Below are 13,359 nucleotides of genomic sequence, written 5' to 3' on the forward strand. Positions count from 1 at the left end.
GAAAACATGCTGATGTTTAGCAGGTTTGTTTACCTTGTTCGCCATCTTTCAGTCCCTCTAGGAAGTTGCGTTGTTGTGATTGCCACAATTATCGCAATTTGATCATTCATCTTAGGTTCCCAAGAGTTTCACCAATTACAGCACTCCCCTGTACAAATCGTTAAGCCATAAATGTACGTGACCAAACTCACATCCTTGTTTGTGATTGCGAATATGGCGCGAAATTGGTGTGTGTGTGTGTGTGTTAAACACATAAAAACATCAGAACATGCTTCGAGTGCATTTTAGGCCGCAGCATTCCTGACAAAATCCGGCAAAATCCGGGAGGGACTGACCTTTAAATTAGCATGGTCGCATGCTTACATTCGCTAATTAGGAGCAAAGACAAGGTACAACTGAAGTTGATGGGAATGTCATTAGTTGCAGGTATTTGGTCATTAACCAAACTATTGGACGCATTGAAATTTGAACCTTATCACCGGAGTTATTTTAGGCTGGACCAGAGTTGTGGACCATGATGGCTGACCATCATTGCCGTCCCTACATGAAAAACTAATGATATCTCCTTAGATGATTTCTGTTTTGTTATGGTCAAAACCTGTAATCTATTCTAAATTCAGCATACTGCCATAACATCTGTCATTCACATTCTCAAATAACAGTGATAAATTCAGTCTAGTCTCATATGTTTCCATGCCGGAGACCAATGCCCCATATTTTTAACCAAATGATTGATCTGCAGCACAAAGCCTCAGAGCCAAAATGGAACCCCGAGCCCAAAATCTGCGACCCTTTGTCACGCCAAGAGATGTTTGATTTACTATAACCCAGCTCCCAGGTGAGCGTCCCCTTCACCAGTCAGCCCCGCCTGCCTACCCGGCCCGTAAAGAGATGGATGGCTGTGAGTGTGAAACCTAGCAGTGGGTTACATGGCCTTGAGCTTTACCGTCTAATTAGGCTCTAATGTAACTACAATGCTCTCCAGGAGATGTTGTCTTGCCCACCAAGCTCTTTAAAAGCCTCCCTGGGGCAGCTCTGAGTGAGGCGCTGTGGCGGGCCACAGCCACGTCCAAGTGAAAAGCTCAGGTTTCATTCTCAAGCTGGGATGTACCGGCAACGGGACGGCAAGTCTACACAGACCAGGATCTTCATTTTGATCCGGTCTGGTGGCTGTGTTTGAACATTGTTTAGTCCAACCACCTCAAGTGAAAGATGATGCTGTTTAAATTATGAGGCAAACACCAGTGTCTGACTTGTAATGTAACACCCCATTTATAAATATATGTTTTGTATCCACTTTCAAACGACTTTTTAAGAAAGCACACATTTTAACCTAGGTCTTAACTAATCGCACAAACGTCAGTTTGGAAAGCTTTACACATGCTAACACAAGGTTGCCAGGTTGAGAATAATCAGTTTGGTTGGTGTCTTATATTCCACCAGCATAAACTGTCTTTTAATTTAGTCATCAGGAAGAGTCCAATGGATCATTTGAACACTTCTAGAGAAAAGCTGCAGAGCATCAGGACCATCATCAAGTTATTTCATTTGACAAGCGAGAGTTGCAAATATTTGACTCAGTATCAATGTGTACAAAAACCAACCTATTTCCAAGCAACATTTTGATTTAATGTTCTCACTTTATAATTATATATAGAAATATTTATAATTATTTAAATGGGGAGGATAATTTATATCTACAGTAATAGTTATTGACATCAATTTAAGAATGTTTCGCTCTACCGCAAATGGTAAACTGGAACCCCAACATACTACAGGTCAAAGCAGCCACATCAACTACACTCAACAACAGCAGGGAGATGGAGAGGGAGAGCAATTCCCCAGACTCCCTTATGAAATCGCTCAGTTTTGTGAGTTGTTGAGTCAGGTGAGTCTTTATAAAGTTTGTGAAATGTTGTTTAGGACAAAATCTTAATCATTTGGGCCTTCTTGTGAATTCGGCAAATGTAATACATTAAGTTCTTTATTTCTTTGTGTAAAAAAACACTGTGTCCATTTGATTGTTTTTGTAATGGTTTTAGGGGGCACTGCAGCCTCCTCAGTACCCTACTTCCTGAGAGCTAGCTGTCATCTCCTGTTTCCAATGTAAAGAATAGTAAAAAGATATAAGTAAAAATGATTCTCCAAAATATAAAGCTATATGGATTTTTGTGTAGATGCTGTGCTGCCCTTTCCAGATTATAAACGATATGGTCTCAATCTGCCCTGTATAAAAATTAACAATAAATGTGTTAACTGATTTGGCGCAATACATGACATAAATTTAAAGGCAAGCTACAAAGACAAAGCAAGACATGCTGGAGGAGGATTTGTACCAGTTACACAAGAGTTCACTGCTGTGGCTGCAACCTGGCAACCCAAAATATATCCTTATTAATGACTTATTACTGACTGCTTTATTAGGACGAACACAATCACAAATCTTAAACCCTGCGTGCATGTTCCTGTTGTTGACGCTCTCCAAACGACAGCTTCACTAACAACAAAAACATACTTGCGTACCGAGGCAAGATCATTATCACAAAGAGCTGCAGCCATCGGTGGATATCATTTTCCCAAGGCCATCTTCAGGGAAGCAAGTCCCAACATGGAGAAAAGCCTCGCAGTGAAGCTTTTTAATTGTGTTGTGTAAATATGGGTAGTTATGAATAATGCTGTTTTCATTAAAAAAAATTCGGACTAGTTTTATCTTTATTACTTGAAATCATGAAGAAGACACGGCATCATTGCACGGTGTCAATGTATCTTGATCTCAGTTTTACAGTATGTGGCAATGAAACAGAAGACAAACCATAATACAGACTGCTGTCAATATTTTCCTGATGCATCATGTGATTTCCCCATTTCATGAAGAGTGGTATCATCAGCTTCATATAATATTAGAAACCAGTCCTGAGAGATAAGGTGTCTGGCTGAAGGTCATCTGTGCCCTCTTGAGTGAACATAAGAGCCTTTTGTGGTCGGGTTAAATGCACATGACAGGCTGTTGGAGCACAATCACCCATTTTAATTGTCATGTAACGGTTTCATGTAGAGCCAAAGTGTCTGCAACACTTCAGCGGTTGGAAACCAGAGCCCGGCCACACGACCACAGATGTGGTTAACTGGGCCTTTGCTGAAGGAACAGGAAAAGCAAAGGAGATAGCTCTGTGGAGGAAGATGCTGATAGATAATGCAAAAGATTTATCTGCTGCAATTTTGTTAAATTACAGACCTTCACAAATCCTTGAAAGTACTGAATAAAAAGGGACTACGTTTGTAAGTCTTTGTTACAGTCGCAAAAAAAACACTAATTGGCTTTAATACTCCTGACAAATTGGCTGCTAAATTACTTTTTCCGCTAAAACAGCTATCCAACACAGGCAAGAAAACCTTAACAGTTTTAATGCACACTCAAAGAACTCAATTTTCCAATTTAGCGGAAGCCAAAGATGACAGGAAACAAGGTAATTTACTGTAGCCCCAACAACAAAACCCCCTGGCCATTCTCCGTCTGCTTCATGGGCAGTAATTATGTCCCAAAATGAATGCCATTTCATATTAAGCTGCAGTCATAATCCGACGTCAAAGATGGACTCATTATCGACAATCATGGGAATTAGTTACATCATTTAACCAACCCGGACTAATCATTTCCAGGATACCGCAGAAGCAGATAGAGCCATTAGAAAAAATTGGAGCTCTTAAATAGAATAATTGACATCTATATCTTCTGTGCTGCTTTGGCTGAAGGGCTTCAGAAATTGCATTAGTTGCAATTGAAAATGTGAACTGAGGGAAAAAGACACCACTTAGACTTTTGCAGGGCACTGCTCTATGTTCACTGTTCCCATTCATATGATGCTGAATGCCGCATTGAAAAAGGTCTGCGTTGCGTCTGACTCTGTCACCAGTGTCACAACTTGTATAACAGCGGCAGACAAATTCAGCGATAACGATAAAAAAGTATTAGCCCCCTAAAACATAACTGCTAGCATCCTGTATCTTCTATATTAATAAAATAAATTGAATGTGTTGTACTTCCAGGATAAGATTTTCTTTTTATGTATGCATTTCTGGATGGAGTTCACAACAAACCCTAGCGAAGGTGAAGTCATAAAAATGGATCACGCTGAGACCTGTGGTGTGCTTCCACCATGATAAACCTTGTGCTAGTTTTTGTTAGCTAGCTGTTACCATGTGGGATGTAGCTTGATTGGCCATGCTAATTAAGGACTTTCCTCTAGTTTTATTTATTCTTTATTGTATTGTCGGCCTACAGTACCTTTCCATGTTAGCTAACTTGCCTCAGGGCACTTTTTTTTCCAATTCACTTGTCTGCTTATAATCTACTCAAAGGCTTATTTCTATTTTTTTTATGATGGTTGAGATGCTTGAGCACATGACCTACAATATTTCTGAAATTTTGCAAAATTAATAATTCTATTTGAGTGATTTCCATCAGAGGTTCGCAATTATTTCTGTTTATATCTTTAAAGGTTTTTTTCCATCTGAATATGACAAATACAGCCTGAGCAAACAACCCCTATATTTCCTGTTAATGCCCATGAATTCCTGTCAATTCCTTGTTAAGTTTCAACCTTGAATATTCCCAGAATCTTGCAAACCATATCCTGTTACTTTAACGTTTGTTTCCGTCTGCATATGAAAGTAAATACAGCAAATAACCCTTTTATTTTAATTGTATTCATGTTTATTCCCATGGAATATTTCCACTTTGTATATTCTCTCACTTTTGCAACCCTCATCATCTTTTTTTAGTAAGATCTATTTGAAAGGTTGACAATTACTTTTTGCTGATGACATGGTCAAAAGTTGGTTTCCATCTGCATATTGAAGCATATGGCAAATATCCCCTTTATTTCCATTGTATTCGTGTTCATTCTCATAAATATCCATTAATTCACAAGGAATATTCCCAGAATTTTGCAACGCCCATCATTTTATTTAATTTTATTTGAACCTTTTAACCCTAGCAGACTTCCAGATGCAGCCAGGTCACGCAGTTTAGTGGGTTTTGTCCCAATTTTCTCCCTACAATAAAGCTGGATCTGGTTTAGGCCGCAGACCTCTGATGTCTATCAGCACAGGTCACTGTCTGGGGGCAAGTGGAGCCCTCGGCAAGACGAGTTGATCATCGCTTTCCCTCAACACATCATCAAGAGAACAGCCTCTGACGCATTCCAAGCATTTCTCAGCTTCTTTTTTCACAAGTAGTGCTGCAATAAAAGTTAAATGTATGAACTGACTTTGTGCTGTTGATCAAAGTTTTACATAAAATGTTTTATTATACAACTAGTGTCAAAAGACTGATTCACGAACAGCTCAAGTGTCATTTTAAATGTAAGAGTGTACAAAAACAATCACAAAATTTTGACTCATAAATGACCACGAAAACATGTCAAAGGGTGTATATAAATCAGTTTTAGTCAAAAAAGCAATAGTTGGTTGACAGAATATACACAGAACAAAGAAATATTTAACAAGAGTCAGAAGAGTGAAGAAAAGTTTTAAACAAACACAGGAGTAAGAAATGACAGGGAACAATGGTAATGGTACACTGGATGCCAGCAGATAACCCGAATGTGATGAATGCTTCATACGCAGAGGGAACCAGTCCAAGGAGGACTTAAGTTGATCTGTAAACCAAAAAAAAAAAAAAAAAAAAAGTGTAGAGAAGATATTCAATGTAGAACCAAAGTATTGAAACACATCCCAGTATAATAAAAAGATGAAGCAACTATCTCAAACGGTCTCAAAAAATGACCATGTGACTGCCTTAGCTACAAAAAAGTCTATTTGGGAGAGGCAGAATTTGTTACATGTATGTTGTTGTTGATTGTATAACCATTTACACAGGGTTTCTCTTTGTCTACTCACTCAGTGTATATTTATAACAGCATAGACACACAAACGGGGGGAGGATTTTCGCATTTTCAATCGGTCCATCTTTCAACTGTCGGATATTGAAGAGTGGACCGGCAGAGATACAGATCAGCATATGCTGCAGCTGGACGTGCTCCTAATAAATGCAGCTGCTCACAGATTCACTGAGGACACAAGACTCACTTGGGCTTGGTCTCGGCATCTGTGACTTGGCGGATGAAGATGGCGTCCTCTGGGTGGCTGATGTCTCCCTTCTCGTGCATGTAAGAGGAGGCGATTGCGAGCATGGTGCCGTCGTTATTGAAGGCCAGGGAGGCGATGCTGGTCGGGTACCTATGGAACTGACACAGGCGCTTCTTGTTGAACGGGTCCCAGATGTTGACAAAGCCGTCTGAGCCACCTGGTAAAAGGAAAGGCTCAAGGTCAACCATCAAAAGATTTAGGCGGTGTTACTGCTGAGATATAGATCAGTAATATCTGTGTTCCTTATGCAACCTTGGCAGCTCAATGCTCAAAGGTCATAGGAAAAACTATGCGATTAATAAAAACAAATTGCCCAATTAGAGAAACTAAATGTGGGAAGAAAACAAATGCTTTTGTCTAGACAAACATACCTGTGGCAAAGGTGTTATGAACACTGTGAAATGAGATGGCATTGACAGGGTAAACATTCTCAATTCCTTCTTCCTTCAGCCTGTGGCACTTGAAGGCGTACTTCTTCTTCTGAACCTCCTGGCTTGGGTCCAGGTACTCCACGGCTACACGTCCCTCGATTGAACTCAAGACATAGCCCTGCAGCCAAGACAGACAATCTGAAGTTACCAACCAAATTCCTCACATTAAGACTAAGAGAGTATTTGTAACACGATGCTCTATTAAAAGAAAATGATCTGTCAAATTTAACCTGTTATCTGCATCTTACATCAGAACGGTGTGATTCTAACTCAAAGTGTACCTGTTTGTTGGGGAAGGCTCTAATGCAGCGAGTCTGATACTTTAGACTGGACTCTCTTCTTTGCTGTACGTAGCCCATGTTCCTCAAATCCCACACCAGGACTCGTCTCCCGGCCGTGCCAACGATCAGCCTGTCTCCAGCCACAGAGAGGGTGTACACCTTTCACAAAGACAACAAGTATGAGACAGAATGGAGACCCAACCCCGGCAATGCCAAAAGTCATACTTGATACCTACACAAACACGTGCAACAGTGAATGAGTTGCGATGAAATTACACCTTGTACACCAATGTCCTAAACAGCTATTTGACAGTAAATAAACAAAAGTACAAGGTCTTAATTGTATAATGGAAAGGGTTAGTGGTTCAGTGTTCCTCAAAATATGATAATATAAGGAAAAAGGATCTTTTCTCTATCTAAAATCCTACTGGTTTATACCAGTGATTTCTCATTCTACATGTTACGTCTTTCCTAAACATCTTGTTTCTTTGAGAAATACATCAACAAGGCAGGAAGCTCTAAAGAAGCTGAGTCACTGCAACTTTTACATCATCTAATTTAGGTTTAGAAATTAAACCTGTGGATGTTCCTGCAGGTCAGTCTCAATAAATCTTTTACACATTTTCTCATACTTTTTGTTATTATAACATGCATTACCTTTTCAGGTTGAGTAAAAGTGCCAGCATTGCAGGGCGTCCTTGGGTCCCACAGACGAACTGATCGGTCCCAGCTCCCCGTTACCATGACATTAACCTCTGGGCAGTATTCCACACAACGAATTGGGGCATCATGTGTTCCAACTATTGTATCTGTATCGCATAAATAAACACGTCCAGTAAGATAATTGCATAGTTATGAAGATCTGCCACTGGTTAAAGCAATAATGTCTGAGGACTTTTAATTTGTACTTGGCAGGTTTGTGACATACCTTGGTCTGTGTTCAAATCATGAGTTTTCAATTGTGCATCCAACCCTCCACTCCAAGAATGTGTCGGGTCCTGCAAGTAAAAGTTGAAGGTTATCTGTGTGTTTGCCAGACTTTCAATCTTTGACATGGCAATGAGGAACCTAAACAAATAAAAATAAAACATCTGTGACCTACATAAAAAGCACAGTCGAGAACTGGAGCCGAGTGCTGGTACTTCATCCGCATGGTGTTGGTTACGACATCAAAGAGACGGACAGTGCAGTCCCAGGAGGAAACCAGCAGGAACTGGGTTGTGCTGGGGCTGAACTTGACAGCAGAGATGCTGTCCTCTGGTCCCTGGTTCAGCTTGTACTCGTTTGAGCCCGTCATCTGCAAAAAATAAACATCATAGAGTCTGAAATTTAGACTGACTGAAGCTCCGAGATGACTTTCATGAGAGCTAAGTGATGCTTAAATGACAACTTTGAATTCAACAATACACAGGGGCAGATGCAGCAGTATAAAATATTTTATATATTATGTTGTGTAATCTAGCTCAACAACATCACAAACTAGAGCTTTCCAGAGTTTAGTCTGTACCCCTCTGACATGGCTGAAACACAAAAGGTATTTAGATAATATGCCTCAGACAGTTACGGGTACATTATTAAATATTGAGAGATATAGTGTTATTGTGTTCATACCCTATATGTTATTCGTATGAATTTATACAAAACCAGCTGAGCTGAAACTAAATCACTTCTGTCACTGACAAAACAGACATTCAATGAAGGTTTGATTGAACCCATGGCACACATTTGTGATTATAAAAGTTTGCTTTCAGCTAAAGCCAGTCGTTTTATGTTTTGAATCATAGCATATGATGGCTCTCATGTGAAAGAAAGTATTTTCCAAAACCTTGCACTAAATCTAATCACATCATTGAATTAAGTTGGATCAATCTTTTCATATTGCTAAATCGATAAAAGCTGTAAGCGTGTTATATCCTCTAGTTCGTCTGAAAAACATCTCTCAAAATTACATTTTCCAGAAATACACTGGCATGCTGCTGGATCAATCGCTATCATGCTTGTTGTTAGCCTGATTCAATGACAGTTGTTGTGGATGTAGCCAATTAGCCCCACCGATTGCTTAGCTTGCTAGCATTCAATCTAAGCAAACATTCTTAATGCGAAAGCTAACGGAACAATATATTTATTCCGAGGGCTTTCTACCGCTTTTGCTCTTATGTCACTCAGTAAACACGACATTTTCAGTAACATCCAGCAATTACACCAAGCCCACTTCTGCTACCACCGGTGTTTGCTAACATTAGCGCTAGCTTGTAACAGTAGAGCTAAAGTAGGCTACAAGCCCCGCTAGAAGCCGTTTCACTTTACTTACCGCTGCAGCTTTGTGTGATTCAGACGCGACTGTTTCTTCTTTTCACCTAGAATAAATAAAAGTACGCCTCGGTTTGCAATAAAATATAAAACATACAACGCTAACGCGGAAAATGCTGTACAGCAATGTGGCTGCGTGCAGCTAGCTTATCCGTTGTACGAGCAAACGATGGTCCAGAAGGTTCTGATTGGTCGAGACGAGGGTTCAAATTCCCGCCTGCGATGTGATTGGTTGATTCAATCTCAACGAGTACTTCCGTTGTCTCAGCGCAGGTCACATGACCCAGGACCGCTCCAGGCTTCTCCCTTTTCTCTCTCTCTCAATCTCTCGCTGCCATAAAGGATGTATTTTCTGATTATGACTAATTATGTCTTTTATTTAAAAAAGATACAGTGTAAATGCCATAAAAACAATATAATGCACCACAGTAAACTAGTCTAAAATGGGTTTTAGGGTTTTAAAAAAGATAATCTTACAGTATATTTTCATCAGGTCGACAGCCTGAGTTAGCTTGATTTGCACAAGGATATATAAGGACCCACACTGTTTTAGGCTATTGTTAATTTACTGTATAATATGAACCCTCCTATAAATCTTTATATAGCTTTCCTTCATCTTCTTTTTTGTGGTTTGAGGGTAACTTTGTCGAAATGGGTGTAATTTGATAATAATAAAAGTCTTTTATAGGTCCTCTTCTCAGACACCAGCAAAAAAAGAAACATAATTCAGCCTTCAGACATGATGTCATCATAACCTTAAAATGTGTGAAAAATGAGCAAGTATTGACACCATTTAATCACTTCATTTGCCTTGTAATTGTGATGAGATAGCCTATTGTAATCTGCATAATTATCTAATATTTAAGAGTGTTATGTCCTTTTCAAAATAGTCTATTCCAGAATAAAATTCCCAAAAATGTGGTTCCTCAAATGTTTTGTAAAATCAGGCTACCATGGCTCAAATTTCCTCAAGTCATCAGACTAAAAAATAAAAAAATAAAGGTGGCCATGATTAATTAACTGTCAATGATCGAATTTTAGTATTTTATTTTGAAAGGCACCATCATCTCTGCAGATCCCAGTTGTGTCTTAAGGCTTCTTAATAAATGATATTTTAATCTCGATTCTCACAGATGAAACCCAACATCTTTACGAGATGACTTCATGATGATAATAATGATTACTTTCCCACCTGCATCACAGTGATAAAGAGTCTAAATAAAGATAAAGATGTCTTTTTTGGAACGAAATCTTTACTGAACGTAAGACCATATAATATACAGAATTTCAATAACAATATCAGAGAAAGAAAAAGAAACATACACAAAAACAGAGGCTATTTTTGGCTCTTTCATGGCTTTAAAATTACCGGCAAAAACATTTGCGTCATCATAAAAACAATTGCCTATCACCTGCAGCTTGTCGGGGGATATTTTTTTTTGTAAAGGATCACATGATTGTCCTCACTGTTACAAAGAGAAAAAGGATCGTTGGTTTTTTTGTTTTGCTTCTGTAAAAGTGAAATATAGGTGACAAAGGCTGGTAGCCCAATAATGTGAAGCCAGCGGTATATTGCACAATATTGGAAAATATCAAAATATTAAATTCCACTTTTCTTTTTTTCTTCTTCTTTTTTTTTTTTGCTACAAACACAGACACAAATCTCTGTAAAATACATATGGACAGTCAACCCTGTTTAAAACCAGTTCTTTTTTTTTTTTCAAATTGAATTCTTTAAACTATATTTACCCACCATTTCAATAATAGTAATAATAATAATAATAATAATAACCATAATAGTTTTAGATTGTCCCTCTTGTAACACCAATTAGATCAGTAAAAGGGACTCTTGTTCAAGTGCGCTTCAGCAGGATAAAGGATGATTACATATAATAATAATAATAATAATAATAATAATAATAATAATAATCTAACATTGTGTCCATTGAATCTACAAAATATACAAAACTGTATTTTATTTTTTGTTCGCTGTCATTTAAAAACATTATGTACAGCCCATCGTGACTCAGTCGGTGTTAAACAGGCCTCAGCAGTGGGACCGGGTGGGAATAGTACATGTGGTGGGGGAAAGCCAGCAGTGACTGGCTGCCCGGTGAGTTTGCAGCGGAGCCCCCGGCCGTGTCTGAGCCTCCGTTCTCGTGGTAAAGTATGGGAACCCGCACAATCCTCTGCGCCGCCGCATGGCTCAGGTTGGCCGCCTCCAGCTCCGCGGCCAGCTGCCTTTTCCACTTATTCCTCCGGTTCTGAAACCAGATCTTCACCTGCGTCTCCGTCAGGTGCAGGGACGCGGCCAGGCCTGCCCTCTCCGAGCTGCTCAGGTAGCGCTTGATGTCGAAGGTGGACTCCAGCTGGAAGACCTGACTCCTGGAAAACACCGTGCGCGTCTTCTTCTTCCGACAGGGCTTCCTGTCCGGGTCCAGCTCGTCCGTTTTTCTCCTCCAGTCGTCCTCCTGGTCTATTTCTTTCTTTGGCTCCTCAGAGTCACTCTCATCCAGCGCGATATCGTCGTCGGCGCTTTCCTCTTTGGCATCCTGGTCGCTTTTTTGGAGATCCGGGGAGCGCCTGTCCGGAGCCGGGGATGCTTCTCTGAGGCTGGCCTTCTCAGACCCTGCAAGGGAAAATAATACAGTTTTCAAATTTGATCCTCTTTGCCATTACACATGTGATCTTTAAGGGAAATCTCATGTATTTCAATGCGTCCTAGACATTCAGTTTATTGGTGGATTTACGCGTTTTTCCTTTTGTTAAAAAATGATTTTTAACAGAAAATAATTTAAGATGCAGGCTTTATCTTAAATCCCCACTCATATCCTTTTCTGATAAAAAATTAAGGCCTTTTGTCTTAAAACAAATACAAATTCACACTTTTCCAGACCAAAACACCACATTTTCTTTATCTCCAAAGTTATAAATAATACGTACCTGCTGTCCTTAGATGAGTCCCGAGCGTGTATGGGTACCACCAGGTCGACGCTCTCTCCAAATACTGCGCTGATAGTCCAATTCTCTGTGTGGGCAGCTCAAATCGAGGGAAAGACAAGTCCCCGAGCCGAGAGAAGAAGCTGCCTTCAAACACTCCTTTGGACGAGCCGAGGAAGCTCTTCGGCTTCGCGGGTTTGTCTTCAATATTCAGCAGGTTCTTTATGGAGAACGGCGACTCCTTTGCGGGTTGGCGAGTCTCCTGCGCATCAGAGTCTGCCATCGCCGTTCACTGTCCGATGTGGATCACCATCAAAACTTATCGAGGGAAAGAAAACACCTGAAAAAGACTGACTTGTTTTATCGTAAAGGCAGAAGAAAGAGTGGGACAAAGAGAGGATAAAAGAAGAAAGTTGTCCGACGCAGCTCCTGGGGATGATCAGAGCGAGAGCGCGAGAGATCACTGCGTCAAACTTGCGCCGGATTGTAATGATGAAATCAAAAATGCCATCCGAGTTAAAACGCGCTCGGTTTCTGCTATTGGGCAGGTAGAATAGCAAATGGGGTTTGAGATGAAACCGCGAGGGGGCTGTGACGAGAATAGACTGCAAAGAAAAAAAGGCCGCGCAAGCGTTTTGCCATCGGGCTCAACAGTACGCACCCACTTATCATCCAATTAGATTAAAGAGAGAAATGTCTCGGGGTTTTTGGGGGGCGTGCGCGAGCCGCAATCACCTGTCAGTAAATTGAATAAACGGTCCGGGGATTATCACACCTCAACATGGAGGTGAACGCAGCTTGGCCTTGGCACAAATTACGCACGTTTTACGCACGAATGCAAACCACGGAAAACACATAAAACAATAATAAAAATGAGCAGACTTTGACATGAAAACATAGAAGATCGTGTTTGTTGAACACTGTGACCTGCTGCGGATCAACCTGTCATTCATCCGTCGTGTCGCATGCTCGAGCGTCATCCGCACCACCTGTGCGCAACAGGAAAACGACACGCGCTGTGTATTCCTCCTCATTGACTTCGGTGGTAATTTTATTAGTCAGGAAGCGCTACAGGCGGACATCAAATTGAATGCTTGCCATTGTGATAAAGGCTTTTCAAATCAGCTTTGTACAAAAGCCTGCAAACCCACAGGGGCGGCAGGTGATCTAATGCAGGAGGATGACCCAACAAGTCTGTCACAGATTACAATGACAGCAGTTCTCGGATGCAGCAAATTATATTTGTG

General features: G+C 40.3%; 2 protein-coding genes across 3 annotated transcripts; both read right to left on the reverse strand.

Annotated features, from left to right (window-relative positions):
• Positions 1–5,422: 5,422 nt before the first annotated feature.
• Positions 5,423–9,356, reverse strand: bub3 (BUB3 mitotic checkpoint protein). 2 transcript variants are annotated; one of them, XM_084341967.1, is made up of 8 exons: positions 9,174–9,356; positions 7,965–8,159; positions 7,791–7,860; positions 7,520–7,671; positions 6,863–7,021; positions 6,522–6,699; positions 6,091–6,307; positions 5,423–5,660 (listed from the first exon to the last, which is right to left on the reverse strand). In XM_084341967.1, exons 2-8 carry the CDS (start codon positions 8,157–8,159, stop codon positions 5,651–5,653), a joined length of 981 nt encoding a protein of 326 aa, XP_084198093.1. In that variant the 5' UTR covers positions 9,174–9,356; the 3' UTR covers positions 5,423–5,650. The 2 variants fall into 2 exon arrangements, with proteins under 2 accessions (XP_084198093.1, XP_084198094.1); XM_084341968.1 differs by having other exon boundaries at positions 5,423–6,307.
• Positions 9,357–11,124: 1,768 nt separating this feature from the next.
• hmx3b (H6 family homeobox 3b) lies at positions 11,125–12,563 on the reverse strand. The gene is made up of 2 exons (XM_084341981.1): positions 12,116–12,563; positions 11,125–11,801 (listed from the first exon to the last, which is right to left on the reverse strand). The coding sequence occupies exons 1-2, from the start codon at positions 12,393–12,395 to the stop codon at positions 11,209–11,211; spliced, it is 873 nt and encodes a 290-aa protein (XP_084198107.1). The 5' UTR covers positions 12,396–12,563; the 3' UTR covers positions 11,125–11,208.
• Between the last annotated feature and the right edge of the window lie 796 nt (positions 12,564–13,359).

Source organism: Pagrus pagrus (genome assembly GCF_965226575.1).
Source record: "Pagrus pagrus genome assembly, chromosome: 21".
Classification (NCBI taxonomy): Eukaryota; Metazoa; Chordata; class Actinopteri; order Spariformes; family Sparidae; genus Pagrus; species Pagrus pagrus.

Bases quoted from the DNA above. Each gene is read 5' to 3' on its own strand.
- bub3 (XM_084341967.1), bottom strand. From the start codon at position 8,159: ATGACGGGCTCAAACGAGTACAAGCTGAACCAGGGACCAGAGGACAGC. The intron at 7,861-7,964 runs GTAGGTCACAGA...TTTTACTTGCAG, and splicing joins TTCTCGACTGTGCTTTTTAT to GACCCGACACATTCTTGGAG. The intron at 6,700-6,862 runs GTACACTTTGAG...TCTTGGCTGCAG, and splicing joins GAGCCTTCCCCAACAAACAG to GGCTATGTCTTGAGTTCAAT.
- hmx3b (XM_084341981.1), bottom strand. From the start codon at position 12,395: ATGGCAGACTCTGATGCGCAGGAGACTCGCCAACCCGCAAAGGAGTCG. The intron at 11,802-12,115 runs GTACGTATTATT...TTTCCCTTGCAG, and splicing joins GACTCATCTAAGGACAGCAG to GGTCTGAGAAGGCCAGCCTC.